General features: G+C 48.7%; 1 protein-coding gene across 2 annotated transcripts in view; it reads right to left on the reverse strand.

Annotated features, from left to right (window-relative positions):
- PABPC1L (poly(A) binding protein cytoplasmic 1 like) overlaps window positions 1-22,912 on the reverse strand; it is a 29,458-nt gene extending 6,546 nt beyond the window's left edge. The window contains exons 1-9 of one of the 2 annotated variants that reach the window (XM_050806559.1): window positions 22,636-22,912; window positions 19,872-20,065; window positions 16,146-16,261; window positions 13,967-14,106; window positions 13,735-13,829; window positions 10,985-11,122; window positions 8,288-8,383; window positions 1,803-2,069; window positions 271-361 (exon numbers count right to left, since the gene is read on the reverse strand). In XM_050806559.1, the coding sequence (XP_050662516.1) occupies window positions 271-361; window positions 1,803-2,069; window positions 8,288-8,383; window positions 10,985-11,122; window positions 13,735-13,829; window positions 13,967-14,106; window positions 16,146-16,261; window positions 19,872-20,065; window positions 22,636-22,828 (1,330 nt within the window). In that variant the 5' untranslated portion in view covers window positions 22,829-22,912. Of the gene's footprint in view, window positions 1-270; window positions 362-1,191; window positions 2,070-8,287; window positions 8,384-10,984; window positions 11,123-13,734; window positions 13,830-13,966; window positions 14,107-16,145; window positions 16,262-19,871; window positions 20,066-22,635 lie in introns of those variants that run through there. The other variant, XM_050806558.1, reaches the window with a different exon arrangement.
- Between the last annotated feature and the right edge of the window lie 621 nt (window positions 22,913-23,533).

The raw sequence follows: 23,533 nt of genomic DNA on the forward strand, positions 1-23,533 counted from the left end.
TTTGCAAGAATTTTCAGAGTCACAAATCAGAGGCATCTTTGGCGATGACTGCTGGTGGCTAGCTGTGTGTCTTTCATTGGCTCACCACTGTGCTTGGTACTTTACACACATCTCATTCAGGCCCATGCTCAGAAGAGGAAACTGAGGCTCAGAGAAGTGAAGTCACCCACCCTGGAAAGTGGCAGAGCCAGGTTTCATCCCTGTGTTATGACTGCCTCATGGGGCCCACACCAATAGGCCAGTCAGAGTGGAAGGGGCTGGGTCACTCACAGGAAGGTCTAGGTGGCTGGGACGTCCACCTGGGAGCAGGCTGGGTGGGTGTCACCGGGCCACAGCCATAGTATGCAGCCTGGGCTGGAGGCTGCATGGGAAAAGAAGATCCAGACTGAGGGACTTGGCAGCAGGGTAGGTGAGAAGCTACAGCTCTTCAGGGACACCATGGCAGGAACTCCACTGGCTCCTGCAGGGACTGGTGAGTCAAGACCCACAAGGCTGAAATGAAAGTTCCTTCCTCCCATCTCAGGATGTCCATTAGCCCTGAATCCTCCAGGGCAAAGATCTTAGATTTCAATCTGGGCTCCTTGTCAGCTAGCCCAATGACCTGGATAAAAAGGGTGACATCTTACTCCAACTTGTGCCAGCTTAAGCAACTGCTAAAAGGAGAGGAATGTTCTCACCCTGGCGGCCTTTAATGGGTGACATCTTTCTACTTCCTCTAAGTCCCATGAGGTCCTTTCCCAAACCATGCTCCTCAGAACATTAACATCCAGGGGAGATGTTAACAGGCATCCCACAAAAAATGACCATCTAAGCTGGGGAAATGCCGGATAATCTGTGCCTGTTTTGGAGAGTCTCAGGAGAAATTGGCATCTTAGGGTAGAACAGTATAGACAGTAAAGAAATTTAGGTCATGGTGGCTCATGCCTGTAATCCCAGCACTTTGGGAGGCCAAGGAGGGCAGATCACTTGAGGTCAGGAGTTCAAGACCAGCCTGGCCAACATGGTGAAACCCTGTCTCTACTAAAAACACAAAAAATTAGCCGAGTGTGGTGGCACGCACCTGTAATCCCAGCTACCCGGGAGGCTGAGGCACAAGAATCACTTGAACCCAGGAGGCAGAGTGTGCAGCAAGCCAAGATGTTGTCACTGTACTCCATTCTGGGCAACAGAGCAAGACTCTGTCTCAAAAAAAAAAAAAAAAATTAATTTAATTTTTTTAAAAATGTAGGGCAGAGCACAGTGGCTCACTCCTGTAATGCCAGCACTTTGGGAGGCCAAGGAAGGAGGATTGCTTGAGCCCAGGAGTTTGAGACCAGCCTGGGCAACATGGCGAGACCCCTTTCCTTAAAATAAACAAAAAATCAGCTGGGCATGGTGGCATGCACTTGTAGTCCCAGCTACTCAGGAGGCTAAAGTGGGAGGATCACTCAAGCCCAGAAATTCAAGGCTGCAGTGAGCCATGATCACGCCATTGCTCTCCAGCCTGGGTGACACGGAGATCCCGCCTCAAAAAAAAAAAAAGAAAGAAAAATGTAGGTTTATTTTGCTGAACGCAACATTTCCCACACTTGCTGGATCATTGAGAGTCTTTTTCAGCACAACATTCACGAGCTTCTCTCACTGGGAAATGCCATTTGACTAACACTCTCTCTCCCTTTTATAGAGAGGAAAACAAAGACTTCCTCGTGAGTCCTCAGCAGAAGCAATTAGAAACCTCCGTTTCCCTAGAACTCTAGTCTTCACGCTCTGCCTGGCTGGGGCAGGGGGGAAGGCTGCGGTGGGAGTTGTGGGCAGGACGTCACCTGGGGAACGGCAGGCAGGAAGTAGCTGGAGGGCTGCTGAAAGGAGCCCAGGAGGGGGTTGCTCAGGGTCCGCATGGTGGAGAGGCGTTGCATGTACTGGTTGGTCAAGATGGCCTTCCGCTCCTCTTTGCGCTGGGCCAGTGCCACGTAGAGTGGCTTGGTGCCCACGATGCGCCCGTTCATCTCTGTCACGGCCTTTGTCGCCTCTTCTGGGGAGGAAAAACACACAAAGCCAAACCCCTTGCTGTGGCCACCCTCTGTCATCACCTAAAAGCAAGACAAGACAAGAGCTGCTGGGGTGGGGAAGGAAGGCTCCTGGGGCTGCGCTGCCTCCCTCCTCCCCACGGGCCAAGCCCAGCATGAGCAGGCCCGCGAGAAAGCTGTGATGGAGGGATGTAGCATGCACCCCTGTTTACTGAGCTATGATGGAGGGATGTAGCATGCACCCCTGTTTACTAAGCAGTGATAGAGGGATGTAATGTGCACCCGGTTTACTGAACTGTTTGAGGGATGTAGCGTGCACCCCCATCTATGAGGCCTGCTGCATGCCAGATACTTTACATGCCTTCACACCTCACACATACAATCTCCCGATGCGGGAGGCATCGTGGCTCCCACTTTACAGCCGGGATAAGAGAGACTCAAAAGAGTGACTTCTCTGGGGTCACTCAGCTAGTGGTTCGAACGTTAGCCAGGACTCAACCCAACACACTGTTCTGGTAAACTTCTATTGCCTCTGCTAAGTACCAAGCCAAGTTCTTTAGGAATTTGAGAAAGAGGTTCTTAGCCTTTTTGTTAAAATAAACTTTTTACTTTGGAATAACTTTAGATTTACAGAAAAAGTTACAAAAACAGTACAGAGGCTTTCTGTATATTTTTTTTTTTTTTTTTTTTTTTTTTTTTGAGACATAGTTTCACTCTGTCACCCAGGCTGGATTGGAGTGGCGCAATCTCGGCTAACTGCAACCTCAGCCTCCCGGGTTCAAGCAATTCTCCTGCCTTAACCTCCTGGATAGAGGGGACTACAGGCATGTGCCACCACACCCGGCTAATTTTTGTATTTTTAATAGGAAGAAGGTTTCACCATGTTGGCCAGGCTGGTCTCAAACTCTCGACCTCAATAGATCTGCCCGCCTCAGCCTCCGAAAGTGCTGGGATTATAGGCGTCAGCCACCATGCCTGGCCTCCTGTATATCTTTCACCCAGCTTCCCCCAATGTGAACATGGTACATTTTTCAGAACTACAAAATTAACACTGGTGCAATGCTATTAACTATTTTATACCATTAGCTCCTATTAACTACAATGCTATTAACTGAACTCCAGACTTCATTGGAATTTCACTCTTTTTTCCCCTAATATTCTTTTTCTCTTCCAGGACCCAACCCACATGGCATTTAGGGTTTGTCTTTTTTTTTTTTTTTTTTTTTTTTTTTTTTAAAGAGATGGGGTCTCACTCTGTCATCCAGGCTGGAGTACAGTGGTACGATCATAGCTCACTGCAGCCTCAAACTCCTGGGCTCCAGGGATCCTCCTGCCTTAGCTTCCCAAGTAGTTAGGGCTATAGGTACACGCCACCACATCCAGCTAATATTTTTTTTAAGTTTGTAGAGATCGGCAATCACTATGTTGCCCAGGCTGGTCTCAAGAGATCCTCCTGCCTAGGTCTCCCAAGGTGCAGGGATTACAGGCAGGAGCCACCACACCTGACCCTGGGTTTTTAACCTTTTTTGGGGTCAAGACACTGGCCTGGCTCACACATCCCATAACGACTAGAGTTATTTTTAAAATCCTCTTTTTTTCTTTTTTCTTTTTTCTTTTTTTGCCTTTGAGTCAGGATCTCACTCTGTCACTCAGGCTGCAGTACCGTGGTACAATCTCAACTGCAGCCTCGACCTCCCAGGCTCAAGTGATCCTCTCACCTCAGTCTCCCGAGTAGCTGGGACTGCAGGCATGCGCCACCATGCCTAATTTTGTTCATTTTTTGTAAACATGAGGTCTCATCCTGTTGCCCAGGCTGGGCTTGAACTGCTGGAGAGCCCGTGCTCTTAATCAGTAATTTTCAAACTGTACTCTGCGACCCTTCAGTGTAGGGGTCTTAACCTGAGGTCCATGGATCCCCCTCAGGGAGGTCATGGATACAATTTAGGGGGTCTGTGAACCTGGACTGGGGAAAAACTGACATCTTTATTTTCACATTAGCATTCCCTTCTATTATGAATATGGGCAACAACAAAAAAATCCTGGCAGTATTAGCCATGAATTTGTCATGAAGAAAAAGAAAATATTTTCATAGCACATTAATTATTGCTAATCTTGGCTGAGCGCAATGGCTTATGCCTGTAATCCCAGCACTTTGGGAGACCGAGGTGGGCAGATTGCCTGAGGTCAGGAGTTCGAGACCAGCCTGGCCAACATGGTGAAACCCTATCTCTACTAAAAATATACAAAAATCATCTGGTTATGGTGGCGGGTGCCTGTAATCTCAGCTACCCAGGAGGTTGAGGCAGAACCCGGGTTCTTGAACCTGGGAGGCAGAGGTTGTAGTGAGCCAAGATCATGCCACTGCACTCCAGTCTAGGTGACAGAGCAGGATTTCGTCACAAAAAAATAAAAATAATAATAATAAAAGAAGCACATACTGCTCTCACTTTAGTAATCTATTATATTTTTTCAATATAATTTTTTTTGTAAGCCTAAGGATCTTATTTTATGCATTTAAAAATATTCTTAGGGCCAGATTTGGTGGCTCATGCCTATTTTTGGGAAGCTGAGGTGGAAGAATTGCTTGAGCCCAGGGGTTTGAGATCATCCTGGGCAATACAAAAAATAATTAGCCAGGCATAGTGGTGCTCCTATAGTCTCAGCTACTTGGGAGACTGGGACAGGAGATCACTTGAGGCCAGGAGTTGGAGGCTGCAGTAAGCTGTGATGGCACCACTGCATTCCAGCCCGGGCGATAGAGTGAGACTCTGTCTCAAAAAAGTTTTTAAAAATTATTCTTAGAAGGGGTCCACAGGCTTTATCAGACAGCCAAAGGGCCAGGTGCAGGGGCTCACGCCTGTAATCCCAGCACTTTGGGAGGCTGAGGCGGGTGGATCACCTGAGGTCAAGAGTTTGAGACCAGCCTGGCCAAAATAGTGAAACCTCCGTCCCTATTACAAATACAAAAAAATTAGCTGGGCATGGTGGCGGGCGCCTGTAATCCCAGCTACTCAGGAGGCTGAAACAGGAGAATCACTTGAACCCAGGAGGCGAAGGTTACAGTGAGCCAAGATTGCACCATTGCACTCCAGGCTGGGCAACAAGAGCAAAACTCCATCTCAAATATATATATATGTGTGTGTGTGTATATATATATATAGTGTGTGTGTGTATATATGTGTATGTGTGTGTATATATATATTTAAGAACTTCTGGCAGTCGTTAGTTAATAATGATAAAATTTAGCAAAGCTAACACTTATTCAGAGCTTACCATGAACTTGATAGTGGTATAAGTATTTATATCCATTAATTCCTTTAATTTTCATGATTATTTTTATATAAAACAATATAGGGCAGATGCAGTGGCTCATGCCTGTAATCCCAGCACTTTGGGAGGCTGAGGTAGGAGGACTGCTTGAGCCCAGGAGTTCAAGACAAGCCTGGGCAACATAGCAAGACCCCATCTCTACCAAAATAAATTTTTTAAAAATCAGCTGGGCATGGTGGCACATGCCTGTGGTCCCAGCTACTTGGGAGGCTCAGGTGGGAGGATCACTTGAGCCCAGGAGGTTGAGGCTGCAGCATGACATGATCACACCACAGCACTCCAGCCTGGGCAACAGAATAAGAACCTGTCTCTCATAAAAATAATAATAAACCAAAATATATAAAAGTGTATAAGATGGGCCAGGTGCGGTGGCTCACGCCTATAATCTCAGCACTTTGGGAGGCCAAGGCGGGCAGATCACCTGAGGTCAGGAGTTCAAGACCAGCCTGGCCAACATGGTGAAACCTCATCTCTACTAAAAATATAAAAATTAGTAGGGCTTGGTGATGGGTGCCTGTAATCTCAGCTACTCAGAAGGCTGAGGCAGGAGAATTGCTTGAACCTGGGAGGCAGAAGTTGCAGTGTGCCAAGATCGCGCCATTGCACTACAGCCCGGGCAACAAGAAGGAAACTCCGTCTCGAAAAATAAAAATAAAAATTGTATAAGATATATATATATATAGGCTGGGCGTGGTGGCTCATGCTTGTAATCCCAGCACTTTGGGAGGCTGAGGCGGGCGGATCACAAGATCAGGAGTTTGAAACCAGCCTGGCCAACACAGTGAAACCCCATCTCTACTAAAGATACAAAAATTAGTTGGGCTTGGTGGAAGGCGCCTGTAATCCCAGCTACTTGGGAGGCTGAGGCAGAATAATCACTTGAACCCGGGAGGCAGAGGTTGTAGTGAGCCGAGATTGCACCACTGCACTCCAGCCTGGGTGACAGAGCTAGACTCCATCACATACACACAAAAAAGATATATATATATAATCCCCATTTCATACAATTTGTCTTGTTAAAAAGATGGTCACCCCAGGTGTGCCTTAACTCTAAGCAATCCAAATTTACACATTTCCTTTGTTCCAGGAGTCCTCAAGAAGGTCCATCTCCGGACGCTGTATGTAAGGTGTATGATGATTAATTACAACAGTCACTATTTCACTACTTATTGAATGCAGATGCTCTACATGCAGCCTCTTTAGTAGTTCCCAGGACACCTGGAGAGGTGAGCAATGTTGCTCCCACTTTATAGGTGAGTAAACAAGGTCCAAAAAGCAAAGCCACTTGCCTCAGATTCTACAGCTAGGTAATGGTAGGACTGGGGTTTACATTTAAATCTGATTAACTTTAAAATTCCATCTTTCAACCATGTTACTACATCAAATGTGTATGCATTGGCTGGGAAAGAAGACCTATAGCTTTTAATGATGTGTAATCAAATTTACTGATGCCTAATTTACATGTGCCACAGCCTTCTCTCACATTTTTCAAAAGGACGTTAACCTAAAAGACAACCTTTTTTGCTCCAAACACAAGGCTCCCTGAAGAATGTTTATAATTGGACTCAATAGCCAAAAGAGAACTTCTAGACCACTTCCTCAGAACCCAAGCATCACATCACTCAGGCGGGTCCCCCCATCCTGTCACTCACACAGATCTCTTTGGAAAATTCCTCATTCCTACTCCAGCTCCCTACCTCCTCACAGCCAAGTCAAACACTGCTGCTACTGCCCCTTCTTCCAGGCAGCCCTCCCTCCTATTCCACTGAACTCCTGTAGCTCTGCCTCCCATACTGTCCCCATCTTATAATCCATTTGAGTTAGTGATGGGCTGACTTCCTCACTAGACTATAAGCTACTCGAAAGCAAGGATCACATCTGATTTGTTCCTGTTTCCCACAGAGCCTGGTAAAACAACAGGTATTTAAGTATAGTACAGAATGAATAAACACTAGATCATCTTAAAACCATCTGGGTGCTTTTTTTTTTTTTTTGAGATGGAGTCTTGCTCTGTCGCCCAGGCTGGAGTGCAGTGGTACCATCTCAGCTCACTGTAAGCTCCACCTCCCGGGTTCACGCCATTCTCCTGCCTCAGCCTCCAGAGTAGCTGGAACAACAGGCGCATGCCACCATGCCCAGCTAATTTTTTGTATTTTTAGTTGAGATGGGGTTTCACCGTGTTAGGATGGTCTCGATCTCCTGACCTCGTGATTCACCCACTTTGGCCTCCCAAAGTGCTGGGATTACAGGCGTGAGCCACCGCGCCCGGCCTCTGGGAGCTTTAAAAAACAAACAAAAAAAGCCCGGGCCCTACACCCCAGGGAGCCACAGTCCATGCCTGACTCAGGTGTATATATTTAAGAATTGCCCAGGGGGTTGTAATGAGAAGCCAAGGTCGAAAGCCATCCACTGAGCCCAGTGTCCTTATCTATGAGACGACATCTGCTAAACTCACAGAGCTGCTGAGTAGATGGGCCAGTTGCCACATCTCAGGGGCCTAACAGGGTTGGGCATACAGTTGGTGCTCCAGAAATAGGGAAGAACAAACGAAGAACGACGAAGTTCAGCCCTCTCACTTTCCAGATGGGAAAACGGAGGCCCAGGAGTGTGATGTCACTGGCAGAGGCCAGACAACAAAAGTCAATGGAAATAGTAAGATGTGAATTTCTGGAATCTGGCATACAGTAGGCACTCAATAAATGCTAAGGTTACAGTGAGCCCCAAGTCCAGCTGTGTGACTGGGACTATATTTCTACCCTCTTACCCTTCAGCCCAGACGAGGCTGCGGATGGGCTACAAGTTCCAACGGGGTCAGCAGAGCCCCAGAAGGGGTAGCCGGCACCAACCCCCTGGAGGCCACTGGGCAAGAGGGTGGAGGGGTGGGGTTGCGGGGGATGGTGGTGAGAGGATGGAGGGGAACGCTGTCCTCCAGAGGTGCCCCCAGCCCTCACCTTCGCACTGGTAATTACTCCATAGGGAGAGAACTCTTTCCTCAGTTTGTCGTCATCAATGGAGTCGTCCAGGTTCTTCACATACAAGTTCACACCCTGGAAGGAAAGGGAAACTGCTGGATGGCCCCTTCCCCTCCAACCCCAACTGCCTTGGGGAGATCAGGGGGCTGACACAGGCACAAGGGGCACGGGGAACCCCACCAGCCCAGCCTTCTGCTCCCTGTCTCCCTCAGCACCCAGGTACCCCTATCCCTCAGCGTGCCCATCACATGCAAGCTGTAGCCCCACATCCCGAATTCCCCTGCAGTTCTCACACATCTGCGCTGGTCCCAGCCTCACCACAGCTATTCCCCATTTCACAGATGGGGCCCACGAGGATGCCCCAAGTCCCATGGCAGGCTGAGGTGCAGAGCAAGCTCAAGCTGAGCTCTCCAGATGGTGGATATCGGGCAGCAAGAGGCAGAGCTCCTTGCAGGCCGGCCCATGACCAGACCCCTAACACAGGCGAGCTGCCCCTCCACCACCTGCCAGCCCAGGAACCTCGGGCACTTACTCATGCTGGTGCCAGGTGCCACTCTAAGCTTTCCCATACATTTTGATTTTTTTTTTTTTAAGACTTTTTTTTTTAGGCAGATTTTTGCTCTTGTTGTCCAGGCTAGGTGCGATGGTTCAATCTCGGCTCACTGCAACCTCTGCCTCCTGCGTTCAAGTGATTCTTCTGCCTCAGCCTCCCAAGTAGCTGGGATTACAGGCAACCAGGCCCAGCTAACTTTGTATTTTTTAGTAGAGACGGGTTTCTCCATGTTGGTCAGGCCAGTCTTGAACTCCTGACCTCAGGTGATCTGCCCACCTCAGCCTCCCAAAGTGCTGGGATTACAGGTGTGAGCCACCACACCAGGCCACATTTAGATTGTTAATCCTCACAACAACCCTGCTTGAAGGAAACTTTTATCCTTATTTTATGGACAAAACTGAAACACAAAGAGTTGCCCCAGATCGTATAGTGGCTAAGTGGCAGACTGGACAATCTAGGCAGCCTAACTTCAGCATCTGTGTGCCTCACTGTTGAGCGACAGCTGCCTCTAGCACCTTGACTTTTCTCCTTCCAGACCTCCCAAACACAACAGTGTGTGAACACACAGAGAGCAGAGACCACACAGTTGTACAGCATAGCATCCTGCTCTCACAGATCACGTAACAAGTATTTTGTTCTGTAGGTCTGTAAGCACCTGGACACGCTGTATGTACATAAGAGGATGTATGTGTTTCTCAGCCTCAGACCTAGTGACATTTTGTGCCAGACAGTTCCTTGCTGTGGCATTGTCCTGGGCACTGTAGGATGTCTGCCAGCATCCCTGGCCTCTACCCAGTGGATGACAGTAGCACCCCCACCACCCACACGATAATGAAAATTCTAGACGTTGCCAAATGTCCCCCAGGAGGCAAAACTGCTCGTCACTGAGAACTACTGAGTATGTGTGCACAATTTTTTGTGGATGTGTATATTTATATGCCCTTCTCCATGAAGAATCTAGAACTTTTGTCAAAAATCTTAGAGGGGGGCCAGGCACAGTGGCTCACGCCTGTAATCCCAGAACTTTGGGAGACCGAAGTGGGCAGATCATCTGAGGTCAGGAGTTCAAGACCAGCCTGGCCAACATGCTGAAACCCTATCTCTATTAAAAATACAAAAATGAGGCCAGGCGTGGTGGCTCACACCTGTAATCCCAGCACTTTGGGAGGCTGAGGCGGGCAGATCACAAGGTCAGGAATTCGAGACCAGCCTGGGCAACATGGTGAAACCCCGTTTCTACCAAAAATACATAAATTAGTCAGGCATGGTGGCATGCACCTGTAATTCCAGCTACTCAGGAGGCTGAGGCAGAAGAATTGCTTGAACCCAGGAGGCAGAGGCTGCAGTGAGCCAAGATCACACCACTGCACTCCAGCCTGAGTGACACAGCAAGACTCCATCTCAAAAAAATAAAACAAAAACAAAAACAAAACAAAACAAAAAAACAAAAATTAGCTGGGCATGGTGGCAGGTTCCTGTAATCCCAGCTACTTGGGAGGCTGAGACAGGAGACTTTCTTGAACCCAGGAGGCAGAGGTTGCAGTGAACCGAGATCATGCACTGCACTCCAGCCTGGGCGACAGAGCGAGACTCCGTCTAAAAAAAAAAAAAAAAAAAAAAAAAAATCTTTGAGGGTTTCACTTCCCAATGAAGTTTTAAATTGCACTGATCTACAATATTCACTTTAATTATTAACTCCATATAATCCAAAGGCTGTCCAACATTCCAACTTTTGGATGTAACATATTTGGCCTGATTATTCTCAACCAGGAGTAGGATTTCCTCTAGGGGCATTTGGCAATATGCGGGGTGCTTTGGTTGTCTGAGACTAGAGGATGCAACTGGGATTGAGTGGGCCGGGTTGGATGCTAACCAGTCCCACATGAAGGATTATTCTAACCAAAAGGTCCCCAGCACCCCTACTAACCCCTATCGTGGTTGGGCTGTGCCCAGTTTCTCACTGTTACAAATCAGGCAGTGGGGACCATCCCATGCTCGTTCGATTCCTGCCTTGAGCCAAATGCCCAGAAGTAGGATGACTAGAAGAAACAGTCACCACTCAGGGCCCCCGACACACAGCTGCTTTCACACAGAGTGGCTGCCACCAGGAAGCCTGATCTCACCTGGTAACGCCTCAGCCGGTCCTGCTTCATCTGCTCAAACCTGCGCTTCAGTTCATTCTGCCGCTCCACGCGCTTTTGGGCCCGGCCCGCATACAGCAGCCGCCCGCTCACCTCCTTCCCGTTCATATGCACCACAGCCTGGGGAGAGGAGGAGGGAACATGCTTGGTAACCACTCAGATGTAGCCCTGGCCCAAGTTCATCTTCTGGATCTAGAGAGGCCACCTGCAAACCGGGCTGGCCACACTAGCTGAGAATAATCAGTACCAGGACAAAGGCTATTTAAGTATACCCACTTTGGTTCACGCCTGTAATTCCAGCACTCTGGGAGGCCGAGGGGAATGGATCACCTGAGGTCAGGATTTCAAGACCAGCCTGACCAACATGGAGAAATCCTATCTCTACTAAAAATACAAAATTAGCCAGGCATGGTGGCACATGCCTGTAATCCCAGGTACTCAGGAGGCTGAAGCAGGAGAATCGCTTGAACCTGGGAGGCAGAGGTTGTGGTAAACCGAGATCACACCATTGCTCTCCAGCCTGGGCAACAAGAGTGAAACTCCGTCTCAAAAAAAAAAAAAAAAAAAAAAAATCGGACTGGGGCTGTATTTTAAAAAACAAAACTGATGGCCGGACACAGTGGCTCACACCTGGTAATCACAGCACTTTGGGAGGCCAAGGTGGGTGGATCACTTGAGGTCAGGAGTTTGAAACCAGCATGGCCAAATTGGTGAAACCCCATCTCTACTAAAAATACAAAAATTAGCCAGGCATGGTGGCGGGTGCCTGTAATCTCAGCTACTTAGGAGGCTGAGGCGGGAGAATCCCTTGAAACTGGGAGGTGGAGGTTGCAGCGAGCTGAGATCGCGCCACTGCACTACAGCCTGGGCGATAGAGTGAGACTCTGTCTTTTTTTTCTTTTTTTTTTTTGAGACAGTTTCGCTTGGTCACTCAGGTTAGAGTACAGTGGCACGATCTCAGCTCACTGCAAGCGCCACTTCCCGGGCTCACGCCATTCTCCTGCCTCAGCCTCCAGAGTAGCTGTGCCCGGCTAATTTTTTGTATTTTTAGTAGAGACAGAGTTTCACTGTGTTAGCCAGGATGGTCTTGATCTCCTGACCTCGTGATCCACCCAACTCGGCCTCCCAAAGTGCTGCGATTACAGGCATGAGCCATCATGCCTGGCCGATTCTGTCTTAATAAAATAAAAATAAAAATAAAATTGAGATTTGCAAAGTTTCCCATATTTAAAATGTAAATATGGCCGGACACGGTGGCTCACGCCTGTAATCCCAGCACTTTGGGAGGCCAAGGCAGGTGGATCACTTGAGGTCAGGAGTTCAATACCAGCCTGACCAACATGGTGAAACCCCTTCTCTACTAAAAATACAAAAATTAGCCTGGCATGGTGGCAGGTGCCTGTAGTCCCAGCTACTCGGGAGGTTGAGGCAGGAGAATCACCCGAATCCAGGAGGCAGAGGTTGCAGTGAGCCAAGATCATGTCACTGCATTCCATCCTGGGTGACAGAGTGAGACTCCGTCTCAAAAATAAATAAATAAAAATAAAATAAAATAAAATGTAAATATTTATATATTCCCATATTTTAAATGCGTATTACCAAGTGAAAGAAGCCAATCTAAGTTACATACTCTCTGTTCCAGAAAAGGCAAAACTACGGAGCCAGTAAAAAGATCATTGGTTGCCAGGGGTTAAGGGGCATGAAGGAATGAAGAGATGGAGCACAGGGGATGTTTAAGGCACTGAAAGTACTCTGCATGATACCGTAATAGTGGATACATGTCATCATGCATTTGTCCAAACCCCTAGACTCTACACTAAAAGTAAATCCTAATGTAAACTTGGGACTGTGTGTTAATGATGTGTCAAAGTAAGTTAATCACTCGTAACAGATGTAACCCTTGGGAGCAGGACATTGATAATGGCGAGGCTGTTCATGTGTGGGGCCACGGGGTATACAGAAGACTTCCATACCTTCCCCTAAACATTGCTCTGAACCTAAAACTGCATTTTAAAAAGAACTTAAAAAAATTAGGTTCTAAGTGCAACTACACATGGATAATTTGAACCAAGCAGCAAGCATAATTCTTTCATAATGGCATGACAGCATCGTCAACATCCTTACTTTGAGTTGTATTTCATGGCACAAAATAATCCTCTTTGCTAACTGTGAGAGCCTTTTTGTGTGTGAAGATGGCGTCTCGCTGTTTTTGCCCAGCTGGTCTCGAACTCCTGAACTCAAACAGTCTTCCCACCCAGCCTCCCCAAGTGCTAGGATTACAAGCATGAGCCATCACATCTGGACAGTTTTTAAAAAATTAGAGACAGGGTCTTGCTATGTTGCCCAAGCTGGACTCAAACCACTGGGCTCAAGGGATCCTCCTGCTTCAGCCTCCCATGTAGGCCGAGATTACAGGTGCACACCACCACACCTGGTGGAAACTGATTTAAGTGGTCAGTTCACAAGTAAATATTTTTATATAATCATGACTTTTGCATCCCTGCCTAAATATTCAGTTCTGCAGACCTCAGGGCTAGAAGTGACCAAAGAAGAAAGAAGCCCTTGGCGTTTGCACCACAGGAAGGAAGGGCTCTGCCTGCTTGTAGGACTCTCCCACCCTCTTGGCTTAGGCCGGGGAGGGACTTTCTTCCCCTCCACAGGCAGCTGGGACCCTCTTCTTAGTCCCAGCTCAATCCCCCTGCCGCAGAACAGAGCCATGGGGAGGCTCCTACCTTCTGGGCTTCCTCATGCTTCTCAAAGTTGACAAAGCCAAAGCACCGCGAGTGACCGCTGTTGTCCCTCATCACCTTCACACTCAACATCTTCCCTGTAAAGGACCAAACTGGCTCAAAGGGGAGTCTGGCAAGTCCTCAGGAGACCCCAGGAGGGCCCCTCCCCCCTACCAAAGTTTGGAGGGGAAGAGGAAAAACAGTGATACCCCCACTCCCTTGGGGACACACCCACCAAACTGGGAGAAGAGGTCCTGCAGGCCTTGCTCGTCCACATCCACCGGGAGGTTCTTCACGTAGATGTTGGTGAACTCCAGGGCCCGCGCCCCCAGCTCCGCCTCCCGCTCCCGTCGAGACTTGAAGTGGCCCACAAAGCTGTGGACACACCACAGTGGCTGATGGCTGTGGACAGCTACCAGTCATCAGCCACCCCCATGCCAACTCCCGCTTAACTGCTGCCCTTCTCCAGGCTTACATATCCCTCATCAGGAAACTGGGTAGGACAAAACTCCTTAGAATATCCCCAAGGCCCGGCTACCTCCAACAGCCAAGATATTATATTATGTTCCAGAGCTTGTCCCCAGCAGAAGGTTAAGAAGGTTTCATTCTTGTGACAAATGCACACATAACTACTACTATCAGGCAGCTGAGAGCACAGAAGAATGAGCCTGGGAGTCAAACAGACAAGGGCTTGAATCCTCACTCTGCAGTTGCCTAGCTGTGTGATCCTGGGCAAGTTACTTAACCTCTCTGAGCCTCAGAGTTCATTGCTGGAAAATTGGGACTCAAATTCTCATCATAGGGCTTTGCTTATTGACATGTATTGGGTGTACTGGGGAAGCAAGGTTAAGTGAATTAGACGCAGTCAATGCTAGTGTTGCTATGGGGGGCATTGATTAAAATCACTTAAATACAAGATTAATTTTATTTTTTACTTATTATGTTTTTGACACTGAGTTTCACTCTATCACCCAGGCTGGAGTGCAGTGGTGCGATCTCAGCTCACTGCAAGCTCCGCCTCCCGGGTTCAAGCGATTCGCCTGCCTCACTCAGCCTCCCAAGTAGCTGGGATTACAGACATGTGCCACCACACATGGCTAATTTTTGTATTTTGCGTAGAGATGGAGTTTCACCATGTTGTCCAGGCTAGTCTTGAACTCCTGACCTCAGATGATTCACCCTCCTTGGCCTCCCAAAGTGCTGGGATTACAGGTGTGAGCCACTGCACCCAGCCACAAGATTAATTTTAAAAGATCATTTCCTAGTTCATATAAACACATCTAGGAAAGTATCCCAGATTTTAAAAATGAAAATAAAATCTGATGGTATTTTTAGCACGTTTAGCACAAAGTTGTACCAGGCACCACAATTTGAGGAAAACTGAGTGGCAAAGGTAAACTTGAGTAAATTGGAGCTAACAAAGAGTATTCTTCTGAGCACTGGGAAAGCCCACCAAGATTTGTTTGACAGGTTGACTGGATGCTCCCCCGAGTAACCCTGGACAAAATGACTCTCAGTGCATCCCCCAGCTCAAAGCCACCTTCTCTCCATGGGCCTGACTATGGGGGCTGGCCCCTCAGATGAGCAAAATAAAAATTCTGGGCAGGGAACAGCCAGAGGCAGATTCTCTCTAACATCTGCCTCTCAGTTTTCCCATCTGTGTAGTGGGGATGATATCGAAGTTAATGGTAGGATGAGAGCAAGCTAAGCATATGCATACTTTTCTTTCTGCCAAAATCTCATGAAACAACACAAAAGGTTTAAAGAAAAAGCCAGGCGTGGTAGCTCGTGCCTGTAATCTCAGCACTTTAACACCTTAGGAGGCTGAGGCAGGAGGATCACTTGAACCCAAGAGTTCAAGACCAGCCTGGGTAACAAAGTGAGACCCCATCTCTACAAAAAAATAAACAATAAAAAAAATTAGCCAGGTGTGGTGGCTTGTGGTCACCTGTGGTCCCAGCTACAAAGGAGGCTGAGACAGGAGGATTCCTTGAGCCAAGGAGGTCAAGGCTGCAGTGAGCTGTGTTTGTGCCATGTGTATCTAGCCTGGGCTACATAATGGCAAGACCCTGTCACACACACATACACCCCATACTGAGAAGGCTGGAAAACAGATGAAAACACTGAGTCCATTGACGATCTGACCATTAGCCAGTCCCTCTAGAGTTTTAAAATCACCACTTCCTTTACCACTCAGAACAATCCTCTAATGCAGATGATCAGCTCCATTTTTATGTTAGGAAAGAGTCCCTGAGAGGGTGAGCAGCTGCTCTGAGGTTGCACTTCTAGGAAGGCTGCCTGCCACTCAAGTGCCTGGTGCCCATTAGCAGCTTGAGGGTAGCATCGATTCCAAGTCAGTGGTGCCATGCTTCTGTCCCCGCAGCCTCCACCCTCCCTCGGGCCCAGCCACTCACACTTTGCGGTCATTCAGCAGCATCCCGTTCATGGTGTTGATGGCCTGCTGTGCGGCCTCATGGGTCTCAAAGTGTACAAAGCCGAAACCCCGGGAGCCATGCTCGTCACACACCACCTGGGCCACAGGGAGGAAGGACAGGAAGAGTACTGACAGAGGGTTCAGGTAGAAAGGAACGGCAAAGGTGATCATGACCAGTCTCTGCATGCCTGTTGTGTGCATGGAAAAGGCAATCCTGCATGTTAGGGATGGGATACGGAAGCTCAGAGAGTGCCACCACTCAAGTTAACGCATTAAGGAAGGCTGGGTGTGGTGGCTCACGCCTGTAATCCCGGCACTTTGGGAGGCCGAGGTGGGCATATCGCTTGAGGTCAGGAGTTGGAGACCAGCCTGGACAACATGGTGAAACCCTGTCTCTATTAAAAATACACAAAATTAGCCGGATGTGGTGGTGGGTGCCTGTAATCCCAGCTACTCAGGAGGCTGACGCAGGGGAATTGCTTGAACCCAGGAGGCGGAGGTTGCAGTGAGCTGATGTCGCACCACTGCACTCCATCCTGGGTGACAGAGTGAGACTCTGTGTCAAAAAAAATAAAAAGAGAAAAGAAAAAACAGATTTAAGAGGGAGAGCGCCCTCACAATGAACACAGGTTTCATCTATACTGCATACCGGCTTTTGATTGTCTTCCTAAGGCAATGGGCAAAAGGGTTAGGGTCAAACCCTCATATCTGCATCCATGTTTCTATCAAGAAACTAGAAACAACCTGGGTATTCATCAAGGGGGGGCCTTGATGGTACATTCACAGCAGTATTCTGTACATGCAGAGTTGAAGAGAATGTGGTTGGTTACATGGCTGACAGTCTTGTTAAAAAAAAAATCCATTCGGGCTAAAGTAGGCATCTACACATTGGAAATTTTGAAAAAGACACATAAAATGTATTAATATTACTTTTGGGGACTAGGGCTGAAAGAAATGGAGTCTTCTTTTTCACTTTCTTCCCTTCCACATTGTTTAAACTTTGCCAATTCATGAATTACTGCAACAACAACTCATTTCAATTTTTCTTTTTTTTGAGGAGTTTCACTCTTGCTGCCCAGGCTGGAGTGCAATGGCACAACCTTGGCTCACCGCAACCCCCGCCTTCCAGGTTCAAGCGATTCTCCTGCCTCAGCTTCCTGAATAGCTGAGATTACAGGTACATGCCACCACGCCTGGCTAATGTTTTATATTTTTAGTAGAGATGGAGTTTCACCATGTTGGCTAGGCTGGTCCCGGACTCCTGACCTCAGGGGATCCACCCACCTTGGCCTCCCAAAGTGCTGGGATTACAAGCTTGAGCCACCACACCTGGCCTCATCTTTTTTTTTTTTTTTTTTTTTTTTTAAAGATGCACAACATCCTATTCCCATTCTGTAACCCTCCTAACTCAGGTCAGCAGGACAGAACTTGAGAACGGGGAAAGACCTTCTAGTTCATGTAGTCCCCATCCCTCTTGTTGAACTCACAGAAAGACCACTAACCCCCACTTCAAGGTGACTGTGGCTCCACTCATCCCTGTGGCTACAGGCTCAGCTCAGCTAGTGGCATTTTCTGCCTGGATAACAAGCACTGCCTCCCAGCCTAGCTTCCACACTACCACTGGGATGCTCTAAAATGTAATTCTGACCACATTCCTTCAGTCTCTAGTAGCTTCTATCCACAGAACTATATCAACTTGGCATTTGAGGCTCCCCAATGGGTCCTGCACAACAAGTCTTGCTTCCAAACCCATGCCTTGCACATACCCCTCCACCTCTCTTACTGAAACAGGGTTCTTCCACTTTCAACTCAAGCCTCAGATCGGTCATTCGGATTTAATCACATTGACTGGGTCTCCACTGTGGGTCAAGAACCTGCCAAGGGCATTACATACCTCCCTTGTTATCTATGCCACGAGAATCCTTCCAAGCACCTCTTAACCCCTGAGCCCCAGAGGGAAAATGAGAATAAATGACTTGTCCAGGATCAGCCAACAGAATTAATTCTTTGATTATTATAGTTATCACTGAGAAGCTGCAGTGTGCCAGGTACCCTTTTAAAAGGAGTATACATGTATGCAGAAAACCTAACACAGAGAAAGTACGTGATAAATCTGCCATTATTATTGTGAAGAACTTAATACACAAGTGAAGAGTCTCTTTCTTCCTTTGATCCTCAAAGACAGGAAACGGCCCCGTCTCTCTGTCACAGATAACCCTTAGCGCATTACTACATCTCCTGAAATCTACCTGCTCCTCTGAGCCACAGGGATAGCCTCCTATTGACCAAGAATTTGAGGGCCCTTATTGAGAACTTAAGGATTATGCTTGGCACACAGTAGCACTTGATGAAAGTTCTAACACATAGGCTACAAAAACTGTCCCCATCCTCCCTAGAATACCAGACACTCCAAAGGCTACAGGGTAACCGATCAACCATCCTCATAAAATCTAGAGGCAGAACACCCAGGTTTAAGTCCTCTGTTCCGGACATACTGACCTGCTATATGGCCGCTGATCCTCAACATCTTCATATAGAAAGTCAGAGAAATAATCAGAATCCTTCTCAAATGATATACATCCATTGGCTCAACAGATATTTATTGAGCACCTAATGTGTGTCACATCTTATTCTAAGTATTGGGATACAATAATGACTAAGAACAAGATCACTGATGGAACTTACATCTAATGTAAGAGAATCTTAAAAACAAGATTTAATCACTTGATTGCCATCATGGCCCCAATTAACGGCCTTCCTGTAGCCACACCCTTCATCCTATAATTTCTACTCCCCTCTCACTTTGAATGTGGGTTGGTCTTGTGACTCGCTTTGGTCAATAGAATGTAGTGAAAGTGGCCAGGTGCGGTGGCTCATGGCTGTAACCTCAGTACTTTGGGAGGTCAGGAGTTCGAGACCAGGCTGGCCAACATGGTGAAACCCACCCTGTCTCCACTAAAAATACAAAAATTAGCCAGGCATGGTGGCTCACACCTGTAATCCCAGCTACTCAGGAGGCTGAGGCAGGAGAATCGTTTGAACTCAGCAGGCTTGAACTCAGGAAGTTGCAGTAAGCTGAGATCACGCCACTGTACTCCAGCCTGGGCAACAGAATGAGACTGCATCTCAATTAAAAAAAAAAAAAATGTAGTGGAAGTGATGGTTCCAGTTCTGCATTCAGTTCTCAAGAGGCCTGGTGTGCTTCCACTCTTGTTTTCTGAGCCCCTGCCATTGCCATGAGAATACCATGAGAATAGCCTGGACTAGCCTGCTGGAGGACAAAAGCCAATAGGGAGGAAGGCTGAGATGTTTCAGCCGACAGCCAGCCACTCCCTCATATACCCAGTGAGAGCTCCCACTCAGCTTTCAGTGGGCATAGGAGGGAACCCAGTCAAGACCAGAAGAACTGCCCAGCTGAACTTTGCCCATTGCCAACTGTGGAATTACGAGCTAAATAAATGATTGTTGTTGATAGCCACTTAATTTGAGGGTGGTTACACAGCGAGAGCTGACTGATACACAGGTAATGTCTGATCATTCATGGAAGATGAAACTGAAAGAACGGCTACCATTCAGGTGCTTGCTGTTCCTGAAACTTGACTGAAAGGACCTTGTAAACTGTAAAGTGAGGTGTTGCTTGTCATCCCTCTACCAGGCAGGTAGTTGACACTGATCCACCCAAAGATGTACGCCCTTCATCCTCTACCTTGCAGGAGAGGATGTTCCCAAAGGTGGAGAAGGTATCATATAAAGCCTTGTTGTCAATGGAGTCCTCCAGGTTCTTGATGAAGATGTTGCCCACACCTGACTTGCGAAGTCCTGGGTCTCGCTGGGACCACATGATGCGAATAGGCTGGCCTTTGAGCATTTCAAAGTTCATTGTATCCAGTGCCCGCTCCGCTGGACAGAAGGAAGAGGAGAGAAATGAGCAAGTTAAGGGAATTTTCTTGCCTTGATCGCCCACCCCTCCGGGTGCTTAACTGGGAGTCAAAAAAAGAGAAAGTCATTGTCTGGGTCCCACCTGAGATAAGAGCCTGAAGGCTCAGGAAGGATAAGCTGAGAATTAAGCGTGTATGGTGCTCCCCCCACCTTCCAGTTATGATCTCATTCAACTCCCTGTAGCCACATGAGCATGGACTCCTGCCCCCATTTTACAGATGGGAAAACTGAGACTAAGAAACAGGAAAGGTCTGTGGCCGTGTCAGGTCTATTCTGGCTTCTAAAGTACACTGAGTGGATAAGAATGTCCATATGAGGTGGGTGGATCACGAGGTCAGAAGATGGAGATCTTCCTGGCTAACACGGTAAAACGGTAAAACCCCGTCTCTACTAAAAAAATACAAAAAAATTAGCCGGGCGTGGTGGCGGGGATGTGTAGTCCCAGCTACTCGGGAGGCTGAGGCAGGAGAATGGCATGAACCCAGGAGGGGGAGCTTGCAGTGAGCCGCGATCGCACCACTGCACTCCAGTCTGGGCGACAGAGCAAGACTCCATCTAAAAAAAAAAAAATAAGAGAATGTCCATATGACAAGGGGTGGCAGCACTTTGAGGAAATTAAAACTCAGAGGTTCTGCAGGGCAGAGCTGAGGTTACCTATCAAGCAGTCAGGTTCTGGGGAAAGTGAACGTTACCTCTCTGAGCCTGCTCCTCACCTGTAAAGGGGGAATGATGATAATATTACCTACTTTTCCTAATAAAGGGAGATATTACCAACTACCAGGTTGTTGGAGGGACTGAAAAATAAAGAAGGTATTCAAGGTGCCTTGTTTGTAACTTTGTACCTGACACAAAATCATGTCTGTCTCAAAACAGCAGCCAATGCCCAGCCTCCGGCCACTGCTGCAGCCTGTATCCCTCCCGGGTGATACATGCGACCTGTTTCAGGGAGTCTACTAGCGCAGAGACATGGAGAGGGGCTGTGGGGAACACAGTGGAGCAAGTTTCAGGAAGCTCGGCTTCTCCACCTAGTCTTATCATAAATACACGGGGACAAAATCCTTCTCTCTGCAGCGAGGTTTCCATCTATGAGGTGGGGCAAAAAAACCAAGTCCCACTTCATTCACAGGGCTTGGAGGAAGGGAGGAAGAGAGGAAGAGGCAGGAGGTGGAGCAAAGCAGAGCAAAGAGAAAGGTGCCCAGGAACCCAGCTCAGTAAGGGGCGGGGAACCGGCCCGGCGGAACAACCCCTTCCCCAGCAAATCACCCACTCAGGGAACGGCCTGGTCCACCCAGGCGGCCTGGCGCAAGGGATCCTTCTAGTGGACTCCACTGGGGCGGGCATTTTTTGGGATTCTGGAGTCTTAGGTCAGAATGTTAAAGGCACTATTTTTGTTGCTGTTGTTGTTGTTGTTGTTTTTGAGATGGAGTCTCGCTCTGTCGCCCAGGCTGGAGTGCAATGGCGCGGTCTCGGCTCACTGCAACCTCTTGCTCCCGGATTCAAGCGATTCTCATGCCTCAGCCTCCTCAGCAGTTGGGACTATGGCGCCAGCCATCATGCCCAGCTATTTTTTGTATTTTTAGTAGAGACAGGGTGTCGCTATCTTGGCCAGGCTGGTCTCGAACTCCTGATCTCAAGTGATCTGCCCTCCTCGGCCTCCCAAAGTGCTGGGATTACAGGCGTGAGCCACCGCGCCCGGCCTTATTATTATTTTTTTTAAGGTTATCACTTAAGAGCGTTTACGAGGTAACAAGTGATACAAGAGATAATTTCATAGACACCAGTTCTCCATTCTTTATGCTATCGGAGAATAAGCCTTAGCCCCATTTTGCAAATGAAAAGGTGCGGAGGGTGAAGCCTTGCCCAAGCTCTCACTCTAGGGGCAGGACGCCCTTGAAACCCGGTGCTCTTATCTTCATCCCTCCACTCTCAACAGAAGTGCAAGGGGCAAGCTCTAATCAATGCTATCAGCTCTGAGAAAGCGGCCTTGCGGCCTGGAGGCAGCGGTTTTTCAGAGCCCGTGCTGGTAGAGGCGCCCAGTGCGGATCTCACGTAGCGCTGGGAAAGGCCTGAGCCCAAGGCTGGGCTCTCCTGCCTCCCCGCTCACCAGCTGTGTCGCCTTGGGCATCTTCCTCACCAGGTGCTTTGAATCTCTCATCCTCACAAGCACTCTATAAGGCGGCTAGGACCCCCAATTTCCAGACGGGCATCTGAAGCTCAGAATGGTCGAGTAACTTGCCCAGAGTCACACAGCTGCTGGGCTTCTATCTCTGGTCCGCCTGACCCCTCAAAGCCTGTATCTGTTTTCACTCGGCCCTAATCTCTCTCCTCTGCAGAGGAATAGCAGTAAGCCACACTAATTACCAATTCCCGTCTCAGGGGCCAGGCCTCTGCCAACGCCTTGTTATCTTTGAGCCTCAGTTTCCCCGGCTGCAAAGTGTAAGATTAAAGCGCAAGCGGCCCAGTTCCGGCTTCTGTCTGTCCGCCTGCCTGTCCATCGGTCCGTCCCCTCCCGCCCCATTCCCGGGGCTCACCGTCCGCGGGCTGCTGGAAGTTGATGTAGGCGTAGCCCAGCGAGCGCCGGGTGGCCACATCGCGGCACACGCGGATGGACAGGATGGGGCCGGCGGGAGAGAACTTCTCATAGAGCATGGCCTCGGTCACGTCGGGGTGCAGATCGCCCACGTAGAGCGAGGCGAGCGGGTAGCCCGAGCCGCTGGCGTTCATGGTGGGCAGGGGGCCTGGGCTGCGGGGCAAGCAGGAGCCGGGTCACCCAGCGGCCCCGCGCTCAAGCGGGCGGGAGCCCTCCTTGCCGGGCGCGGGCCAGCCCCTTCCCTTTACCGCCCCCGGGTCCCTGCGCACCAATCGTGGGCGTGCTCGGACGCCCCTCCCCGGGATCCCTCTTGGGCCCGCACCCCACCTGCGAGCACTTGGGGATCTAAAAGCTACAGGTGGGGACACCTCTGACCCCGCCCTGGGAGGCGAGAAAAGCCTTCAACCTGGACTTGAGCAGGGCTGCGCGCACTTGAATGGAGCTCTCAAAACCTCCCGTTTTAAAAGGGCCGGGACTGGGCCGAGGAAAGGACGCAAGGGATTGGGTTCTAACCCCGGAATAGGTCATCGTCTTTCTGAACCCGTTTCCCTTCTCTGTAAAATGGGAATGACTCCCTCCTGACAAGAATGAAGGGAGACCCAGACCGCGCTTTTTGCGTTAATTCCGAACAGGCCACTGTTTCAAAGCTTGTGTAGAGAATTTTATCCTGCTCCATTGAAGATGTCGTCCTCCAAAGACCCTGATCCAGTCCCACCGTTTCTCACCAAGGACGGAAATGGCTTTGAGAGGTGAGAACTGGAGACCACTAAGGCCTTTCTTGGTACTGGCTCATATTACCAAGACCCCTTCCTGGGATATTCCCTGTCCCTCTGCTAAGC

Source organism: Macaca thibetana, chromosome 10, assembly GCF_024542745.1.
Source record: "Macaca thibetana thibetana isolate TM-01 chromosome 10, ASM2454274v1, whole genome shotgun sequence".
Taxonomy (NCBI): Eukaryota; Metazoa; Chordata; class Mammalia; order Primates; family Cercopithecidae; genus Macaca; species Macaca thibetana.